General features: G+C 37.1%; 1 protein-coding gene across 2 annotated transcripts in view; it reads left to right on the top strand.

Moving 5' to 3' along the window:
• The window catches only part of CFAP299 (cilia and flagella associated protein 299), a 746,834-nt gene extending 735,075 nt beyond the window's left edge, over window positions 1–11,759 (top strand). For both annotated transcript variants that reach the window (XM_089302635.1, XM_002717091.6), the window contains one exon: window positions 11,188–11,759. In XM_089302635.1, the coding sequence (XP_089158761.1) occupies window positions 11,188–11,227 (40 nt within the window). In that variant the 3' untranslated portion in view covers window positions 11,228–11,759. The remainder of the gene's footprint in view (window positions 1–11,187) is intronic.
• The last annotated feature ends 7,642 nt before the right edge of the window (window positions 11,760–19,401 follow it).

The following is a 19,401-nucleotide window of genomic DNA, read 5'->3' as shown; positions in this document are numbered from 1 at the left end:
TTGGAAGAAAAACAGCAGGGACTCAAACTGGCTCTCATATGAGATGTTGGCATCTTAGGCCACAACGCTGGCCCCTATGGTAAGCTTCGAATAAAAAGGTCAGCCTAATCAAATATGATGCACAAAGTAAGACGGACAAATATTGCTTAGGAAAATAAGGATGGAGAAATTTGAAGAAGAGAGCTTCACTTGTTCACAAATTTTATTGTCACAAACCTCTGGGAAAGAGTAGAACACTAGTTGTCTGGCTGGATGATATGACTCAGTAAGAACAAAGTAATTAGTTCCTCCATGATCTCAAAGAACTGGTAACTAAGCAGCTGAAAACACTGGAGCCAGGTCCAGAGTCATTGCAGGTACAAGTCTGCGGCTAAGGGATTATTTCTAACTCAGGCTGTAAACCTGGCTTCGCTGGGGTCTCAACAGTTGAACAAACTGTCAGTTCCCACAATACCTTCACAATCACTCATCGCCCCAGCAAACACTGATAATTTCTAAGGCATTGAAATCCCAAAGCAAGGCAAGAGATGTTGGAGTCTATTAGGGTCTAGAAAACAATAACATAAGCAGTGAGTAAAGCCATTAGAAAAAGACAAGAACCTCAGATTGACAACTGCTAGGTAGTTGTTACTGACTAGGATGGCTTAAGCATAAACATGTATGGCCTTGGTCATGATGATAGCCTCAAATACCTAAAACAAGAGTGAAAACATGAAAACAATGCAATCGATAACAACAACAACAACAAAAAAAAAGCAGCCCCAAATTGGTAGCCCCAGAAAACTACCCCATAAGCACATGACTTGGTTCTGGAGAATCGATTCTTAATCTTTTGAGAAACACTACTTTAAAAATCTGTCAAGTTTCATGGACTTAATATGAAACTCAAAAAAATGCATGTATGGTCAAACGCAGAGTAATATAATGATATTTTAGGATGCTTAAAGACATACCTAAGTCCGTTAATGAAGCCTACTTGAGAGTTGTAGAACCAAGGACTCTCCAGAATATCTGGGACAATTGAAAGGGACTAGAAGAACTACAGGACAAGATGGAAGGGTCAGGGAATGGCCATAGAAGTCTCTGGAATTAGGGTGAATTATTCTATCCCTTTGAACACTACTCTACCTCTGTTCTATCACCTGTAAAAATTTCTCAAAACACTCATTGTACAAAAGTTGTGGTTTGGATTAAATGGAAGAATGTCTTTAGAATGCCTGCTCAGAATGTACTACATGAATGAATATTGCTTCCTGGTGGCATAATGACTTCAAAAACATGAACATTCTGAAAGGATAGTTGTTTTCCACTGTGAGAGTTAAAACCTAGAAGCAGTCTATAAGTCCACCACTGGGCAATGCTAAATAAATGATAGTATGTCCACACGAATAAATGATATGTAGCACTTTGAAAGATGAAAACTATATTTACTGACTTTGATGTACAAGTATGAATAGCTGTTCAAGATACCCCATATAGAGAGAGTAAAAAGCATATTTTAAAACAATATAGTTGGCACAGTAGCATAGTAGGTTAAGCCTCCGGCTGTGGTACTGGCATCCCATATGGGTGCTGGTTCATGTCCCAGCTGTTCTTCTTCTGATTCAGCTCTATGCTAATGACCCGGGAAAGGAGTGGAAGATGACCCAAGTGCTTGGGCCTCTGTACCCTTGTGGGAGACCGGGAAGAAGCTCCTGGCTCCTGGCTTCGGATTGGCCCAGCTCCAACTGTTGTGGCCATTTGGGATGGAAGACTCTCTCTCTCTCTCTCTCTCTCACTCTCGCTCTCACTGTAGCTCTAGCTCTACTTCTCAAATAAATAAAATCTTATAAAAAATATAGATAATATTCTATACTATGAATTAGTTGTAACTTATGTAAGAATTTATTTCCCACTATGGACATTTATTTAGCTGGTTTCTATTTTCTTCCAGTTTAACTAACAACTTTCTTTTTTTTTTTTTTTTTTGGACAGGCAGAGTGGACAGTGAGAGAGAGAGACAGAGAGAAAGGTCTTCCTTTTGCCGTTGGTTCACCCTCCAATGGCCGCCGCGGCCGGCGCGCTGCGGCCGGCGCACCGCGCTGATCCGATGGCAGGAGCCAGGAGCCAGGTGCTTTTCCTGGTCTCCCATGGGGTGCAGGGCCCAAGCACCTGGGCCATCCTCCACTGCACTCCCTGGCCACAGCAGAGAGCTGGCCTGGAAGAGGGGCAACCGGGACAGAATCCGGCGCCCCGACCGGGACTAGAACCCGGTGTGCCGGCGCCGCTAGGCGGAGGATTAGCCTATTGAGCCGCGGCGCCGGCCACTAACAACTTTCTACAATGAAGTTTTTGATTTTATTTCCTTGGAACAGACTTCTATAATGGAAATTGCTTTAGAGAGAGTTTGTCAAATTCCTTTACAATTAGTCCCTACCAATTTACAATTATATATGAACCGTCTAAGACCTTCCATTCACCATGCCCTATTTATTTTGCATACTTTTAAAACTGTAAATTTTATATTCCAAATTTGTTTGATGTCATTTTAATTTGCATTTTATTTTTATTGGAAGTGAACATTTCTTTCTGAATGTTAGTATATTGTATTTTTTCTTCTATAATTGTTTTTGCGTTACATACATTTTCCTATAGGTTTTAAGTGGTATTTTTAAAATTAATTTTTAAGTACTCTGTGTGGTTATCATCATTTTAGTAAAATACTACAATTTAGCTATCTGTTAGCATTTATAATGGTCTTTGGCTTGCAAAATTTATAAATTTATAGATAATCTAAACTAATAATTTATCTTTCAAATTTCTTCCATTATTTCTGTATTAAAAATAAGTCCATACTCTTTACCCACATTTTCTTCAAAACTTATTTATGATTTCATTATACATTTAAATCTGTAATTCTTTTAGAATTTGGTGGGAAAAGGTTGAAGTCTTTTCACTTTGTTCTATCAATTATTATTTTCAGTAATTTATTGCTATTGGTCCTATCCCAATATCTTGTTTCACTCATATTTATACTTGGCTAGCTCTCCTGAGACACACTAATGGTTGCAGGCAGAAGTCTTTTAGCAGGTGCTCCTCACGGGGCTGCGGATTTGAAGTAAGAGATTTCGAAGTGCTGAGTTTCCAGCTGAATTGCTTGTTGTTGCTGTTGAGTGTGTGTGACTATATTTAGCACTCTTGTTATCTATAGTTAAGAAACAGTTTTAGAGAAGAAGAATGATAAAAAGAATCATAGATTCAAAATGAATATGTGTCAAAAATGTTTAACTTATTAATTAATGAGAAAACAGTAAATTGTTAACTGGTCCAGAGACATATAAAATGTTAAAAAATTCTGAAGTAAATTTATGAAAAAATTCTAAATGAATCTATCAGAACCATGGTAAAAAGTCAATTGCATTCAATCAAGCAAACTAGTTACATTATTACAGACAAAAATTATTTGAATTATTATTGGGTTTCCACAATTTACAGCTATTGTATGGATCAAAGATGAGAAAACCTAGATGAGTAATTAGTCAAGATTTTTACTCTTTTTTTTTCATTTCGAAGTTTCATAATTTTCCCTGGCAATCTCCTTCTCTCACTTTATCATAATAATTTCAAAAAAGATTAACCTTTAACATAACATAAGGTTGGTCTTATTAAGTTTGGCTGATTATTTGCTTAGGTATAGCAAAGGTGTTACTTTGCTATTCAGAACACCTTAAATTTGCTTTGTAGACTCTATTGCCAAACAATCATGAACAGATAGTAATTGATTTCTGTCTGCAAGTTTTCATAAGGAATTTGAAGTTGGACTTATAAAATTATCTATTCTTTGTTGTTCTAAACTAAGAAACTAAATTTAAGAAGCTCAATGCGAGATTTTTCTTGCAGTATCTATTTAATTTGGGTAATTAATTTATTTAATTTGGGTAAATTCCTCTGTTCTCAAAGTCTCCCCAAATATATTAGTGTTACTTATATTTTATATACAGTATTTTTTTAAGATTTATATATTTGAGAGACAAAGTTAGAGAGAGACAGAGACAGAGAGATGGTTCCCTCCCCAAATGGCCACAATGGCCAGGGCTGGGCCAGGCTGAAGCCAGGAGCTTCCTCCAGGTCTCCCACATGGGTACAGAGACCAAAATTCTTGGGCCATCCTCCACTGCTTTCCCAGGCTATCAGCAGGGAGTTGGATCAGAGTCCAGCAGCCAGGACTGGAACCATAGCCCATATGGGATATGGCACTGCAGGAGGCTTAACTTACTATGTCACAGCTTAGGCCCCAATATACAGCATTGTTGTACCCTTTATACAAAGAAATTGACCAGCTTCCCCAGGAGAGCTTTGTAGCCATGGTCTCCCTAAGTAGCGTTAAACTTCATTCCTTAAAAGTGGCTATTCCTACCTGATTAAATAAGCATGATTTTCAAATAGGACATTCCAGGAAGGTTTTGCTTTTATAATTTGTGCAATTAAATCCTGGTACAAAGGATGATACCTTCTTATTTATTATTGAGTAGCCATGGAAAGTAAGGAGACTTAATAACACCTTTCTTAACCCTAAAGAGATAATAAGAATCATATATCAGTTTATAATGTCTTTCTTCAAAAGTTTAGTCTACCAGATTTCTGTGAGTTATACATTGCTTGAAAGGAAGAGACGGTGGCAAAACCTACTGGAGAGATTTCTAAGAGCTGCCATCAGTGTTTTCCTTGAAGAGAAAAACATATGACACGGCAAAGACAATGATAAAACTCCAAGAATTCCAAAAACATCAGTTTCTGAGATGTCCGTGTTAATTATATCTTTACAGGTTTACCTAGACAAAGCTGAGAATCTCTGCTGATTTGATGACTCCTCCAATGAAATTTTACACACAAATCTATTTTTAGCACCTTGTATCAAATTGGACGGCTAAATCTTTGTGACATTTCCAAGATTCCTCTGGAAATTCTCAAAGATCATATTAAGCTTTTTAAAAAATACCCTAAAAGTTTTATTTAATATTTTCTTTTTTATAATTTTTTAACTTTCTAAAATTTATATATAAGAGAACAAGTTTCATGTGAATCCAGTTACTAAAAGGCAAAAAAACAAGGGAAAAGTGACAAAAGACACTTGATTCAGATATAATCAGGGTGCCAGTGATATAATACTGAGTTAATTGTATAAGTAAACATTTAAGACAATAAAATACTTACAAATAAGTATACAGGCTAACACCTTAGTTCTTTATAAGTGAAAGTTTTGTTCCATAATTTATTTTAATTTTTTTCCTAAACAATCTAGGATGTAATAATTTCAATGTAAAGCATAGAAAAAAACATTTTTGTAAAACAGAATCTTTGCTATATAGACAGGCAGATAACACAGAAAGCTTCCAGAAAAGCTTTTCGAATAGTGGGCAAAGGAGCAAACTGGTAAACCAAGAAAGCAAGTCCATCAAGACTGGGAAAACTTCACAAAAATCTTAGCACAGTTCAGCATCTTTTCAGATTCAAGTACTATGAACCAAGGCAAATAAAATTTACTTCCAAAATTTGCCCTTCACTTTGCTTATTCATATCAGAGAAATTCTTAGGGGATCCAGGAGCACAAAGCAACTTTTATATTAATAATAAGATGTTATTTCTATGATTTCAATGTGTTCCTCATTGCAATGTCAAATGAATCGGTAAGTACTCTTGAACTGCATTTTCAACTTCCAATATGATAAATACTGATGCTTACAACCCACATAAGTATAATTGGGGGGGGGGGTCCTTAGTAGTTCTCAAAATTTTACAGGGTATCTGAGGTGGGAGAAAAAAAACGGAGAGGAAGCCTAGAAACCACTGCCATGTATTTGTTATATACCAGTATAAAACCAAACTAAAGGGGAAAGCTACTTTCTCTTTGAATCACAAAAGCACACAGGAGCATACTGTGGTATTATCCTCAACCATGATACTAATAGTGGCTTTTAACCAAAGTAACTCCTGTTTCATAGAGAAAACTGGAGGTAGATAATTAAGAAGTCTTTATCTTGCACAAGTGTTTCAACAGAGTACCAAAAGGCACATTGTAGCTCTCTAAGCCACACACATATCTTTGTAAGAGACACACACATACCTTTGTAAGAGACAAAATAATATGTTCATTAATGGGATCCCAGACTAGTACTTTCAATAGGATGTAATCAAAAGTATATACACTTAAATTATGCCTAATAATTAGGCATCAAATTTTTAGCATTATATCTTAGTTAGAAATTAGATATCAAGTGAGTATTCATATATAATTCAGCTTAATATTTGTTAAGGTTTTATGTAACTAAAGATCTTGGGAAGTATTCAAACTGACATATTAAACACACACACACACACACACACACACACACGACGGTTATAGTTGAAATAAAGTTGACATAATAATGTTTTGATTTAGTTGAATACAAAATTGCATTTTTCACTATCTTAAATATCATGGATGAGTACTATTAATTTAATCAGTACACCTGAATAAGCTTAGTGAAAAAATCCAAGTAGAATAAATATTGTTTATATTATACAGAACACTGATAAATCAGAGAATTTAACTGTCTCTTTTAATCCAAACTTATTATACTAATCCAATTTGCCAAATATTTATTGTAATTACTTGAACTTAAATTTTAGAAATGTTTCTAAGTTTCTATAAGGATAACTTTTTTAACTTTTATTTAATCAATATAAATTTCCAAAGTACAGCTTATGGATTACAATGGCTTTCCCCCCCATAACTTCCCTCCCACCCACAACCTTCCCCTTTCCCGCTCTCTCTCCCCTTCCATTCACATCAAGATTCATTTTCAATTCTCTTTACATACAGAATATCAGTTTAGTATATACTGAGTAAAGATTTCAACAGTTTGCACCCACATAGAAACACAAAGTGAAAAATACTGTTTGAGTACTAGTTATAGCATAGGCCAGTCATAACAGTTCTTTAATTTAGGAGACTTCTGAATTTAATTATTACTTTTCAGAAATAAGACAATATTATGTACTCATACAAAGAGAGCTAAAAACCTTTATGGATTATAAGCATCGCCACATGGAGACATATAAACAGCTTATAACTTCACATCAAAACTTAATACACAACAGAACAGGCATTTAGCCTAGGGATGGAGATGCCCACATCCCACTTCAGAGTACACAGCTTCCATACCCAGCACTGGCTCCTGACTCCAGCTTCCTGCTAATGCAGACCCTGAGGTGTAGCCCATGGCTCAAGCACTTGGGTTGCCTCCACCCACACGGGAGACCTTGATTGCCTTCCCAGCTCCTGGTTGGGCTCTGACCCCGCCCCAGCCATGTGGTCATTTGGGGGGGGGAGGGTAAACGAATGGATTAACTTGTGTTTTCTCTCTCTCTCTCTCCTCAAATAAATAAATAACTATTTAAAAAGTAAGCACACATAAAACACTGGCTCACAAATCAAAGAGTGGTTCTGTTTACTGGTAGACACAATGTTCTTAATTTGAATTCAAAATAGATGAGTAAACAATGAAAATAAAATACTAAAAAACGAATTGTCTTTTATCTCACTTAATAAAAACTAAATGTCTATAATTTGTTAATCCTTTAACTCAGATTAATCCTTTTGCAAGGGTTAAACCATATGACAACTTTTTTCTTTAAATATTTATCTATTTGAGAGGCAAAGAGTGGTGGGAGCTCCCACCACTCTTTAATTCTCCAAATGCTGGCAGCTGCCAGACCTGGACTGAGGCCAAAACCTGGAGCCAACAACTCAGTGTAATTCTCCCACATGAGTGGCAGGAATCCAATTATTTGAGCCATAACTACTGCCTCCCAGGGTTTGCATTTGCAGAAAGCTGGATTCAAGAACTAGAGGTGGATAAGGAACCACACAGTCCCATATGAGATGCAGGCATCTCAACCACTAAGCCGAATACCCACCCCAACAAAAAATAAATTAAATTTCAAATCACTACTATCACCAGGAAGGACTAATTTATCAACTGTAAAAGCCCCAAAAAACCCACAAAAATTGTAAAAAGGGAAACATGGAAAGAAACAGAGGATCAGCAAAGTTAAACTTCTATTGTTAGAGATTTACCTCTGAGAACAAGAACTGGTGCACATAGCTTTAAGCTACCTGTGAATACAGCGCTCCCCAGCAATACCTGTTACTCAGCTATTAGAGAAATCTATTGGACATCAACAGCAATGCCTCCAAAAGATTTACAAAGTAACTTTTCTTTAAAGTGTATAATCACAACTCAAATGTAAAATGAGTATGCAAAAGATTTTATAGAATTCATTAACTATATATGGAATCAGTAAAATATCACAACCAGTTCAAAAGTAAATTCAAAGAGCAAACATCGGAGTCCAAGAAGTACTTTTAAAAGTTCATGGAGGCAGCATTCTGGCCTAATGGGTAAAGCTAACGCCTACAATGCCAGCATCCCTTATGGGCACTGGTTCAAGTCCCAGCTGCTCCACTTCCAATCCAGCTCCCTGCTAATGGAAAGCAGTGGAAGATGGCCCGAGTTGTTGGGTCCCTGCCACCACATGGGAGACCTGAATGAAGTTCCTGGCTTCGGCTTAGCTCAGCCCTAGCTGGGAGTGAACCAGGGGTAAAAGGTTTCTCTCTCTCTCTCTTTTTCTTTTTCTCTATCTCTGTCTCTGTTTCTCCCCGTCTCTGTAACTCTGACTTTCAAATAAATAAATCTTTTTTTAAAAAATTCATGTAAAATGGAAATTATTTTGGTTGACATAAAAAAAACTGTTAAGTACATGCATAAAAGGGTCTTCAAAAACTCTGTGGAAATATGTAATGCAAAAAGTTTGCATGAATTTCAAATGTTTTTGCACCAAAATAAACTTATCTTTTAATTCAGTTTTATGGGCTTTCAAACTACCTTCATATTTAGGGAGTAAGGAAAATACAAATGAAAAAGATGTAAAAACAAGTCCTTATACAGGGCAACAATTTATTGTAGTCCAGTGGACACAATTAACTTGCTTCTTTGTAGATAACAAATTTTCACATTACCAGTTATGTACAACTTCAAGAGTTGAAAGTTACACAAAAATAGTGAAATTCAGATATGACTGGATGGGTTTGGCTCATTTCCTAGACTACAAATTTTCTGAACCTATTTTTAAAAAGATGTGTCCAAAATATTCTCTCTATTTAGCACAAGAAATTAAATACTGTGGAGAAAAGCAATACCTGTGCTCTCTACTCCCAATTTATCATCATTTCCTGCATTAGAATAAGACAGAGCAAGTACCATCACTCTTCTGAACATCAAATATACAAAAAACTTTTTCCCCTGAGAGTTAGCTTTATCATCACTTCTTTCTACCTTCTTTATCAATATATCACGTTAGAAAATACTTGTTCCCATACCCAGAGGAGTTCCCAAGGAGTGTATGGTATAATCCTCTATCCTAAATAACGATAAAAGGACCGCATCCGAGGCAGGCAATTGGTGTGTCAGTTAAGACATCTCTCAGGATTCCCACATCCCATGTGACAGTGCCATAGCGTCAAGCGCCAGCTCTGCTTCAGGTTCCAGTACCCTAGGACTGTAGGTATGATGGCTCCAGTACTTGGGTGGCTGCCGCTCACAGTGGGGAGTTAGATTGAGTTGTTGGCTTCAAGTTTTGTCCTGGCCCAGCCCTAGCTGCTGCCAGTACCTGGGGAGTAACTTAGTGGGTAGAAGACCTCTGTCCCTCTGTCTGTCTTTCTCTATTCCTCTGTCTCTGTGTCTCATCTCTCAGCATTTCAAATAAAATGAAAGCAAATATTTGGGTGTGCAGTGGAGGATGGCCAAAGTGCTTGGGCCCTGCACCCCATGGGAGACGAGGATAAGTACCTGGCTCCTGCCTTTGGATCGGCACAGTGCGCCGGCCACAGCGCACCGGCTGCAGTGGCCATTGGAGGGTGAACCAACGGCAAAGGAAGACCTTTCTCTCTGTCTCTCTCTCTCACTCTCCACTCTGCCTGTCAAAAAAAAAAACGAAAGCAAATATTTTTAAAGGACCAAATCATTCACAAATTATGATTTGGGGGAGGGGGGAAGCAAGTCAAATACTTTTAAACTGATTAAGAAAGATGCTTTTTGCCCATGAGAGTATTTCAGGCATGGAAAGCCAAGACACTGTGGCCAAAAAAAAAAGGGGGGGGGGCCTAAATGAAAGATCTCTGTGAGTGAGATACCAGTGGAAAGAACGGGACATCAAAGGAGGTACCATTCTCTGAAGAGAGGAGAGAACTTCCACTTTGACTATGGCCTTGTCTAAATAAGATCGGAGTTGGCGAACTCAAAAGGCTTCCATAGCCCATAGACAAGAGCCTAGGGTGATTACTGATGCCATAAACAAGAGTGTCAATTGTTAAATCAACCACAGGAGTCACTGTGCACTTACTCCCCATGTAGGATCTCTGTCCTTAATGTGTTGTGAATTAACGGTGTAACTAGAACTCAAACAGTACTTTATACTTTGTATGTCTGTGTGGGTGCAAACTGTTGAAATCTTTACTTAGTATATACTAAATTGATCTTCTGTATATAAAGATAATTGAAAATGAATCTTGATGTGAATGGAATGAAAGAAGGAGCGGGAGATAGGAGGCTTGTGGATGGGATAGAGAGGTTATGGGGGGTTGGGGAGCCACTGTAATCCAAAAGCTGTACTTTGGAAATTCATATTTATTAAATAAAAGTTTTAAAAAAAAGAAAGATGTTTTTCATGAAACCCAACATGGACAGACACTTCCATTGATCTGAATTAACTCCAAACCCGAGACATTTTTAATCAGCAATCTTTAAACCAAGATAGGGTTCTTACTGAAATATGACCCTGAAATAACATCTGTAAAGCCCTCTCTGGGAACTCTGCAGAGTGGGTCCTGAGCTCAGCAGTGTCCAGACAGCCGTAAGCCGGGAACACTGCTTTGATCCCAGGTGTCTGCAGTCCTATCACAGCCCAGGGCCTCACAGCAGCTAATTGGAATCATCATCACTCCTGAGTAAAAGAAAAAAAAAAAAAAAAATAGGGGGAAATATGTGAATGTCCCAATGGAAACTGCCTTTTCAACTCTTTTTCCTACAATACTGGAACAAAAAGAAAATTCACTTAATACCAATTATTTGCATGAATTTGACTAACAATATGATTTATGTATTCTAGGTTCTACCAGGTGATAGTTCTACCAGAATCTCTATCCTGACAGATCTCTACATGCAAGCTGTCATTTTTGACCACATTTCCAGAAGGAAGACTTAAGTACTCACGGTTAGATGGCTCCCTAATTGTTTGCTAAATTTAAAAGAATTCTGTAGCCAGTGGCAATTTAGAATAATAAATGAGTTCCATAACTGGCAGACAAATTAGAATAATGAGTTAATAAAATGAATTAGAAAGGAAACTGTAACTTTGACCATCTTTTTATTGTACACTTAGTTTGACTTGAGAGGTTTCTAAATTTTTTTTCTCCTGAATACTTAGGCTGATTGCAACAGTTTATGGGAGAGAATCTTGTTGCCACTTCAAAGATACTCTAATTGGTGACACATTTTGTAGCTCAGATTTTCCAAAACAAAAATGTTCCAGGTCCTACTATTGCCAAATCAAGTGGACCAAATACTGTGCCATGTGGTGATACTGTTTACTGAAATCATTGAATATTGATAACAAGCCCCAAATTGGAAATCAGCATAAGCAAATACTGTACAAATAAGGTTTTCAATAAAATCTGAAGTACCCCATGAGCTGCTGTATGAACTCAAGGGCAGTGTGTACTATGTTTTTGTGTCTGGACAACATGAATCCTGTGCCAGTGAAGCTGAGGACATGAATTCTAAAGGAAACCAGAAGATTTTAGAGAAATGATGACTCCATAAGAGAAATACACATGTTTTCCTAACATCTCTGCAGGTGGCTTTTATGAAGAAAGGGCGTTATTTGAAGGCCACTTTTTATTTAAAATTAGTGTTTGCTTCTTCCTCAACTCCTTCCCATTCAATTCTCTCTCCTTTTTAAACAATCTACTATTGGGACCATAAGAGGGATCAAGAAAGGTAGGACTCTGCTCCACTCGTGACAGTGGGAAAGGCCAGGCCAGGCATCAGAGTTCAAATGAGGTGAAAAAGGTCTGTTCATGAGGAAGGTGGGAACCTGGTACAAAGTGTCAGAGTGCATTTTAAATGGGAAACAGATGTATGAGGATACTTCGAAAGTTCATGGAAAATAGAATTTAAAAATGTTGATTTTCATGCTAAAAATTTTAAATCCATGCATAGATTTTTCATAATATGTATTTTTTAACTTTTTTGAAGACCCTGTGTATTCATTCAAATTCAAAAATTTCAATTTTTTGTACCAAACTAAAATTAGCATTTAATTCAATTTTCCATAAACTGCTTTAAACCCCCTCATGTTGGTGTGATCTCATGGTTTCCAAGGTATGGGACAAACAGAATATGTGTGTGTGCATGCATGCATTACTCTGCATTGAGAAAACCTAAGAGCAGCAAAACCCTGAACAGCATTGACACACCCACCGGCTCCATCTTAGTTTCTTAACACCATTTTCTACTGAAGAGAAGTAAGAGTCCCTTGGCAAACAATTGATTCCAGGTTTGAGACAGGCATGTTATGAGTTAGACTTTTTGTGCCAGAAAGCAAAGAAGTTCTCAGGGATGGGTGTTGTGGCACAGTAGGATGCCCACACACCATATTGGATAGTGCCTGGTTTGAGAACTAGCTACTCCAGTTCCTACTCAAGCTTTCTGCTAATGCAGCTGGGAAGCCAGTGGTTGGTAATTGAAACACTTGGGCCCCCGCCACCCACACAGGAGACTTGGATGGAGTTCCCGGATTCTGGTTTTGACCTGGCCCAGCCCCAACTGTTTTAGGTATCTGAGGAGTGAACCAGCAGTTGGAATCTCTCTCTCTCTCTCTCTGCCTTTTAGTCTCTGTCTCTCCAAGTCTCTATCACTCTGTCTTTCAAATAAAGAAAGAAAGAATGAAATAGTGTCCTTTAAAAAAAATATAAAGAAGACATTCACAAAAAGTGAAGGGGATTTATCAAGGGGACATAGAACCTAGATTAGAGTTCCCACTGTCCAAATCTGGGATAGATTCAATATCATAATCATAACTAATGACAACTAAAGAAGTAAAATAGGAAACCATGAGTCCAAACTAACCTACAGACATGAGTAAATCCAAAGGTTGATAAGGAAGAATATATTGTATAGCATCTCTCCACAAACTACTAATTTCAGAGGGAAGGTTGGAAATGGCTGCCACCAACTTCAGCAATTGGTGACAGAGATCATCATCTGTGATGTGGCAAACTTTATTTGTGAGCTACCAAATAAAAACAAGACTTGCGTCTGAATCAATTAGTCAATCACAATTTAAATTGTTCTATACCAAAAAATCCTTGATTGTGAGTAATTAGAATAAAGCATTTTGTGAATCAAAGGGCATCATGTCAGGAGATTATTTATAAATAATTCACAGGGAAAAGATATTTGTGTTGTACTTGCAACCTTTATTTTTTTTTATTTATTTATTTTTTTTGACAGGTAGAGTTAGACAGTGAGAGAGAGAGAGAGACAGAGAGAAAGCTCTTCCTTCCGTTGGTTCACCCCCCAAATGGCTGCTATGGCCGGTGCACTGCACCAATCCGAAGCCAGGATCCAAGTGCTTTTTCCTGGTCTCCCATGTGGGTACAGGGCCCAAGCACTTGGGCCATCCTCCACTGCACTCCCAGGGCCACAGCAGAGAGCTTGACTGGAAGAGGAGCAACTGGGACAGAACCCAGTGCCCCAACCTGGACTAGAACCTGCAGTACCGGCGCTGCAGGCGGAGGATTAGCCAAGTGAGCCGCGGCGCTGACTGCAACCTTTCCTTAAATCTGAGATTATTTTCTAGTAAAATAATGTTGAACTTATAACGTTTATAAATTCAAAACTCTAATTCCTATATATTTGACCAAACTTTATCATTGTGATTCATTCTATAACTTAATTTATCCTAAACAACTTTTAATCAGTTAAGCAGATAATAGTTTATTTTAATCTCTTATAGAGCTGTTTTTTATTCTAAAATTTTAAATTTTATTCATAATTTTCATTAAATTAACTTTTCTTAAAATTTCTAATTTTTAAAAAATAAGCCTTCTCATATATTTGTGACTATTCTAAATAAAATAAACAATAAATGTAATAACTCATACTCTCCCAGATGTTTCAACGTGGTTTACAAAACTGTAAACTTTCAATTTGAAATAGTGTCTGAATTAGTATTGAAGTATCACATTTGAACCTGAAATAGCAAGGCTCATCGTTAGACATCATTCCTTCTGATATGCCAGATTTCCTGAAGGTGATTATTTTTAAATATTGGAATTTAAGATACTTAGTATACTATACTTACAGATTGTTTGTATATTTAATCTCAATGTTTAAAACACTAAAAATAAGTTACATCCTCACAAGTAATTTTTACCTTGTCTACTGAACGGGATTTCCTGCTAGTAAACCCTGGCGATTTCAGCTGGGTGAGGCATGGCTACCCCAGACTGAGCGGCTTAAACAACTGAAGTTTTCTTTCTCACAGCGCTGGGGCTTACAGAGCCGCTTTCTTCTGAGGCCTCTCCCTTTTCCTTGCAGATGGCAGCCTTCTTCTCAGGTCCTCGTGTGGTCTTTCCCCCAGGGGAGCGTCCCTGGGGTCTCTGTGTGCCCAGATTTCCTCTTACGAGGACACCTTGGATTAGGGCTCACATAATAGCGAGCTTTTAAGTTAATGACCTCTTTAAAGGCGCTATCTTCAGCGTAAGAGTTTCAACATATGAATTATGGGCAGACACAATTCAGCCCATAACATGGAAACATCCAATATAGTTTTTCATCGTGGGAGACTTTTGGCCAATAGGAAAACAAGTGTAGACCTCTGACAATTCTAATCTCATGCCTTTAGAATTGCAGTGGTCTTACTAAGTTCCCTGTTTCAAGTGTCCTATTTTCGAGTTTGTAAAAACTAATTGGAGTACAATATCCACTCATGGTGAATGATATTCAGGGAATCTATGTGCGGTCTTACTGTACTTCTGAAGTGCTTCATATTCTCTCTACTGGAAGGGCCACAACTCCTATAAATATGTAAACGGCATCTGATTGTGTTGAGCATATCTCACAGTTCTAAGGTCACACTAGTTCAGCCACTGAAACTCGGAAGTTCCCTTCATGAAAGCTCATTAAGATGACTTCCACGCAGTAAGGAAGAGAGAACAATCCAGGAACTGCTATCCAGGAGTCCAGGGTACACTAAGAAAGTAATTTTACAGTTGTTCTGAACTTAGAATAGCGATTATTACAGGCAGTCAAGGGTTGGGGCAGGGGAGATAGAGAGAGGTTGGATAATGGATGCCAAAACTGTCAGATACAAGCAAGAAGTGTACTATTCCACTCCACAGCACAATGGGATGAGGATAGTTCACAGTAATGCAATACACACTGTATAAAGAACTGGAGGAGAGGAGCTGGTGGGCTCCGAACAGAAAGAAAAGATAAGGGAATGGAAACACTGGTGACCTGGCTGGATCAGTTTATACTGTGTACGTGAGTTGAAGTATTGCACTGAAACCCCAGAAAAATGTGCAATTATTATATACTAATCCAAAAATTTAAAAGAAAATAATTTATAAAAACAGATAATTTTGACCTGGAGTTCATAGTTCAATACAGGGCCTAGGAAAGGGTATGTAAAATACTCCTAAGAATCAGAAAAAATAACATTGGGCCAAAAAGACAGGACCAAAGAAGGAGCCAGTCAACTAAAGGGAAATGAAACAAGAAGCTGGGCAATGAAATAAAGAGTAGAGTGCATTAAGAACCAGACTATTTGGCAAGCCAGAGTTGATAATTGGCCAGATTGCTTTATCTCTCCAGACTTTGGCTCCTGGTGGTTCCTTCAAAGTCCAAAACATCTATTATTCCTCCTTGCTGTTTCTCTCATCTATTTTTAGACTCCATCAGCTGAAGAGAACAGCCTTGCAAGTTAAGTATAATTTTCTTGAAGCAGTAATTTAGGTATAAACATCAGGATTGTGGAAGTGACAGAACTCCAATTTGAACCGTTCTTGTAAAACCATGTGCATTTCTGTATCTCAGGAATGATAGCACCGAAGCCTGGAACACAGTCAGAACTCCCTTTCTAATTCACTGTGTGTTCCCTCTGAACATCATCACTTTATCTTTCTACCCAAGAGCCTCGAAGTTTCTCCAGACCTTGCCCTATGTTAGGAAATGTGGTCTCAGTGATTCCAGAGTCTTACATTCATTTGCTCTCTCTTGCACTCTCTCCCTGCCTCCCTTGATTCCTCCCTCCCTCCGTTCTTTACTTCCTCTCCCACCTTTCTCCCAGATCCAGAATTCCCACAGAAAGGACCCTGGACTCAGCTTCTATAAGTAGCCCAGCCCCTACTAAATTATAAATTTAAAATGAACAGACTGTGCAGCAATATATTTCCCTTAGTTCCAGTAATGATGATAACTTTGTGGATGAATGAGAATCTTCAGAAAATTGGATAATTCTGACAAAACAATGAATCCAGTTTATTGGTCAGGGGCGTGGTGTTGGAGAGCCAAGGCAGGAGGCAGTCTGGGGTACTCAGGTGTGCACATTCTGCACTGCTGGTGCTGTAAGAAAAGAGAGACCCTGGGCTGGATGAGCTTTCCCTTTTTATGTTTCTTGCTTTATAACACAATATACTGAGATAAGCAACTATATAGTAAAAATACATGACCAATCTCTGTTATTGTACCTTCCAGAATAACATAATTTTGACCAGTAGACAATTAGCCATTAATTATTTTAGCCCCAAGGAAATTAAAAGGAAGTATTTACTTACTTACGTATGGATGATCAATTGTGAGCCAAGTACTCTTCCCAGAGAATAAAAATGAAAAAAATGCTTCCCTCAATAAATTCACCAGCGTGGACTCAAAAGGAATCTCAGGAATCTTATTATTTTATTGATGTTGGCTGTTGCTCTGCTATTATGAATAGATTCCCCCCTCATAAAAGCTACACTAGATTATTGTGGCTACCACATAAATGCAATTGAATTCACATGTTTATTTTGTACCTATCCTTATTATAAACCACTATTCTGAAGGATTCTGGTAGATAGTATAAGATTTTATACTCATTGTACATAAACTAATAATTTTGACTCCTTTCTCTAGTTATGTCTGATTTTAATCTTATTGTATTAACCAAGGCTTTCCAGAACCATATTAAATCATTATCATACTGCTGGTTTTGGGGATATACCACTAGGGAAAATTTTCCCAAAGTATGCTTTGGGAAATGCCAGCCTTTTTAGAATATCTGCCAAATATTTAAAAAATTAAAAATTCTTTGGTTCAATAAGCTTGTGAAATTGCATACTACAGCTTTCTCCCAGGGATTCACAGGACATGTGTTCACGCTGAGAAGCTCCGAAATAAAGAGAACTCTAAGGTTGTTTAACTTCGAGTCTCAAATTGTCCACGGACCAACTGACCCATCATTTTCACCATGAAGCGTGTGTTAATGTCTGCATGTCTTAAGATTTCAATTGTTTACAAGTCACTAAACACAAATGTCTCACATTTAAGCAGAAAGCGGAAGGTACTAGAAACCAGAAGTGATAACTGGGACTTGGGAAAGAATGCAGAGGAACTCGGCAAGCCTCTCTGTCAAGCCCTGCCAGGTTAACACGAGACGAGTCTCCAGTCTCTAATTCTGGATCCCCAATTCCAGATTCTCGGGAGGAGAAACCTGATTGGCCACATTAGGGACACATCTCCATTCTTGAATCAGTCAATCATCACAGTCATGTGGAAGGTACAATACCTGTAGATTCATGGCCTGTGGCTCAGGACTTTTTCTAGACAAGGGGGGATTATCATGAAATATATTATCAAGAGTATTCCTTATAAAATCTATTAAAACTAGTGTTATCTAATACTTTATTAAAAATCAATAAGTATAATATTTGATTAAGTATGAGAGTACTTCAAAAATTTCATGGAAAACTGAGTTAAAAGATCAGTTCATAATAGAACAAAAAAAATTTGAAACCCAAGCATGACTGTTTTATAATAAGCTTTTCTTTTTTCTGATACTTTATTTTTCATATTAATGTAATATTAATACAAAGAGAACAAATTCAGTGTAGTTCATGAATAAAATTCTAAGAATATAATCATGTCCCTCCACCTTGCCCTCTCTCTTACTCTCTTTTTTTTCCTTCCTTCATTTTTTTTTCTTTTTTAGTTTTTCAGATAGCATATTTTTAGCTAACATCACTTAACTTAATGTTCTACTAAATAAATAAATCAATCAACAAGTAAAAAGACCCATGAAGACTACTTGTATGTATAGATTTCACTTTATTTTTTGCATTAAACTCATCTTTTAATTTCATTTTCTGAGAACCTGTTGAGGTGCCCCATAATAATATTTTTATTTTGTTTGGAAGTATGCTTTTATTCCTCACTTTTTTTTAGACTTCTCCAGGAATGAATGTCAGTGTTTCCTTCCAAATGCTGTCAATCAATTAAAACATTATTCTAAATAAAATTAAGTTATGTGATAAACTATGTCTTTAAATATTGAGATTCATTCCTGGTAAAAAATGCTCCCTGAACTATTTCTTCAATAAATTGTCCAAGTTGGTGTGCTTGTACATTATTTGGAATTTTTGCATCGTTATTTATAGGAGTTTTTGTATGTAAATAGTTTGTTTTCTTCTTTGTCAATACATCTTTATTTGTAGATACTGAATAATGAATTTTGGGTAATTTTCAGTTTAGTAGACTGTTTCTAGAGCATTTTTGCTTAGAGAAAAATTGAACATAAAAATATAGTTTCCATATCCCTCTCTTCCCCATTTGTACACACTGATTCTGCTATTAATATTTTGCATTAGTGAGTATATTTGTTACTGTTGATAAGCCAATCTTAAAAAAATATTAACTGAAGTCAATAGTTTATATTAGGGATGGCTGTTGTTCAGTTTTATGAGATTTAACAATTGTATACAGTTTTGTGTCCACCATTACATTATCAAAACCAATAGTTTCACCACCCTAAAAATCCCTGTGCTCCACCTACTCATCCTTCTCCCTCTACTCCCATTCACCTTTAGCAAAACTGATTCTTTTATGGCACCATAGTTTTGCTTTTTCAGAGAGTTGGATAGTTAGAATTTATGCTATGTAGATGCTTTAGAGTGGCTTCTTTCAACTAGCAATATGCATTTAAGGTTTTTCCATGACATTTCATGATTTGCTAGCCAATATCTTATATATCACTGCATAAATATTCCTTTGTATGGATTTA

This window comes from Oryctolagus cuniculus, chromosome 8 (genome assembly GCF_051225735.1).
Source record: "Oryctolagus cuniculus isolate XC-2025 breed Fujian yellow rabbit chromosome 8, ASM5122573v1, whole genome shotgun sequence".
NCBI classification, from domain to species: Eukaryota; Metazoa; Chordata; class Mammalia; order Lagomorpha; family Leporidae; genus Oryctolagus; species Oryctolagus cuniculus.
This window is presented reverse-complemented; position numbering and strand designations above follow the sequence as displayed.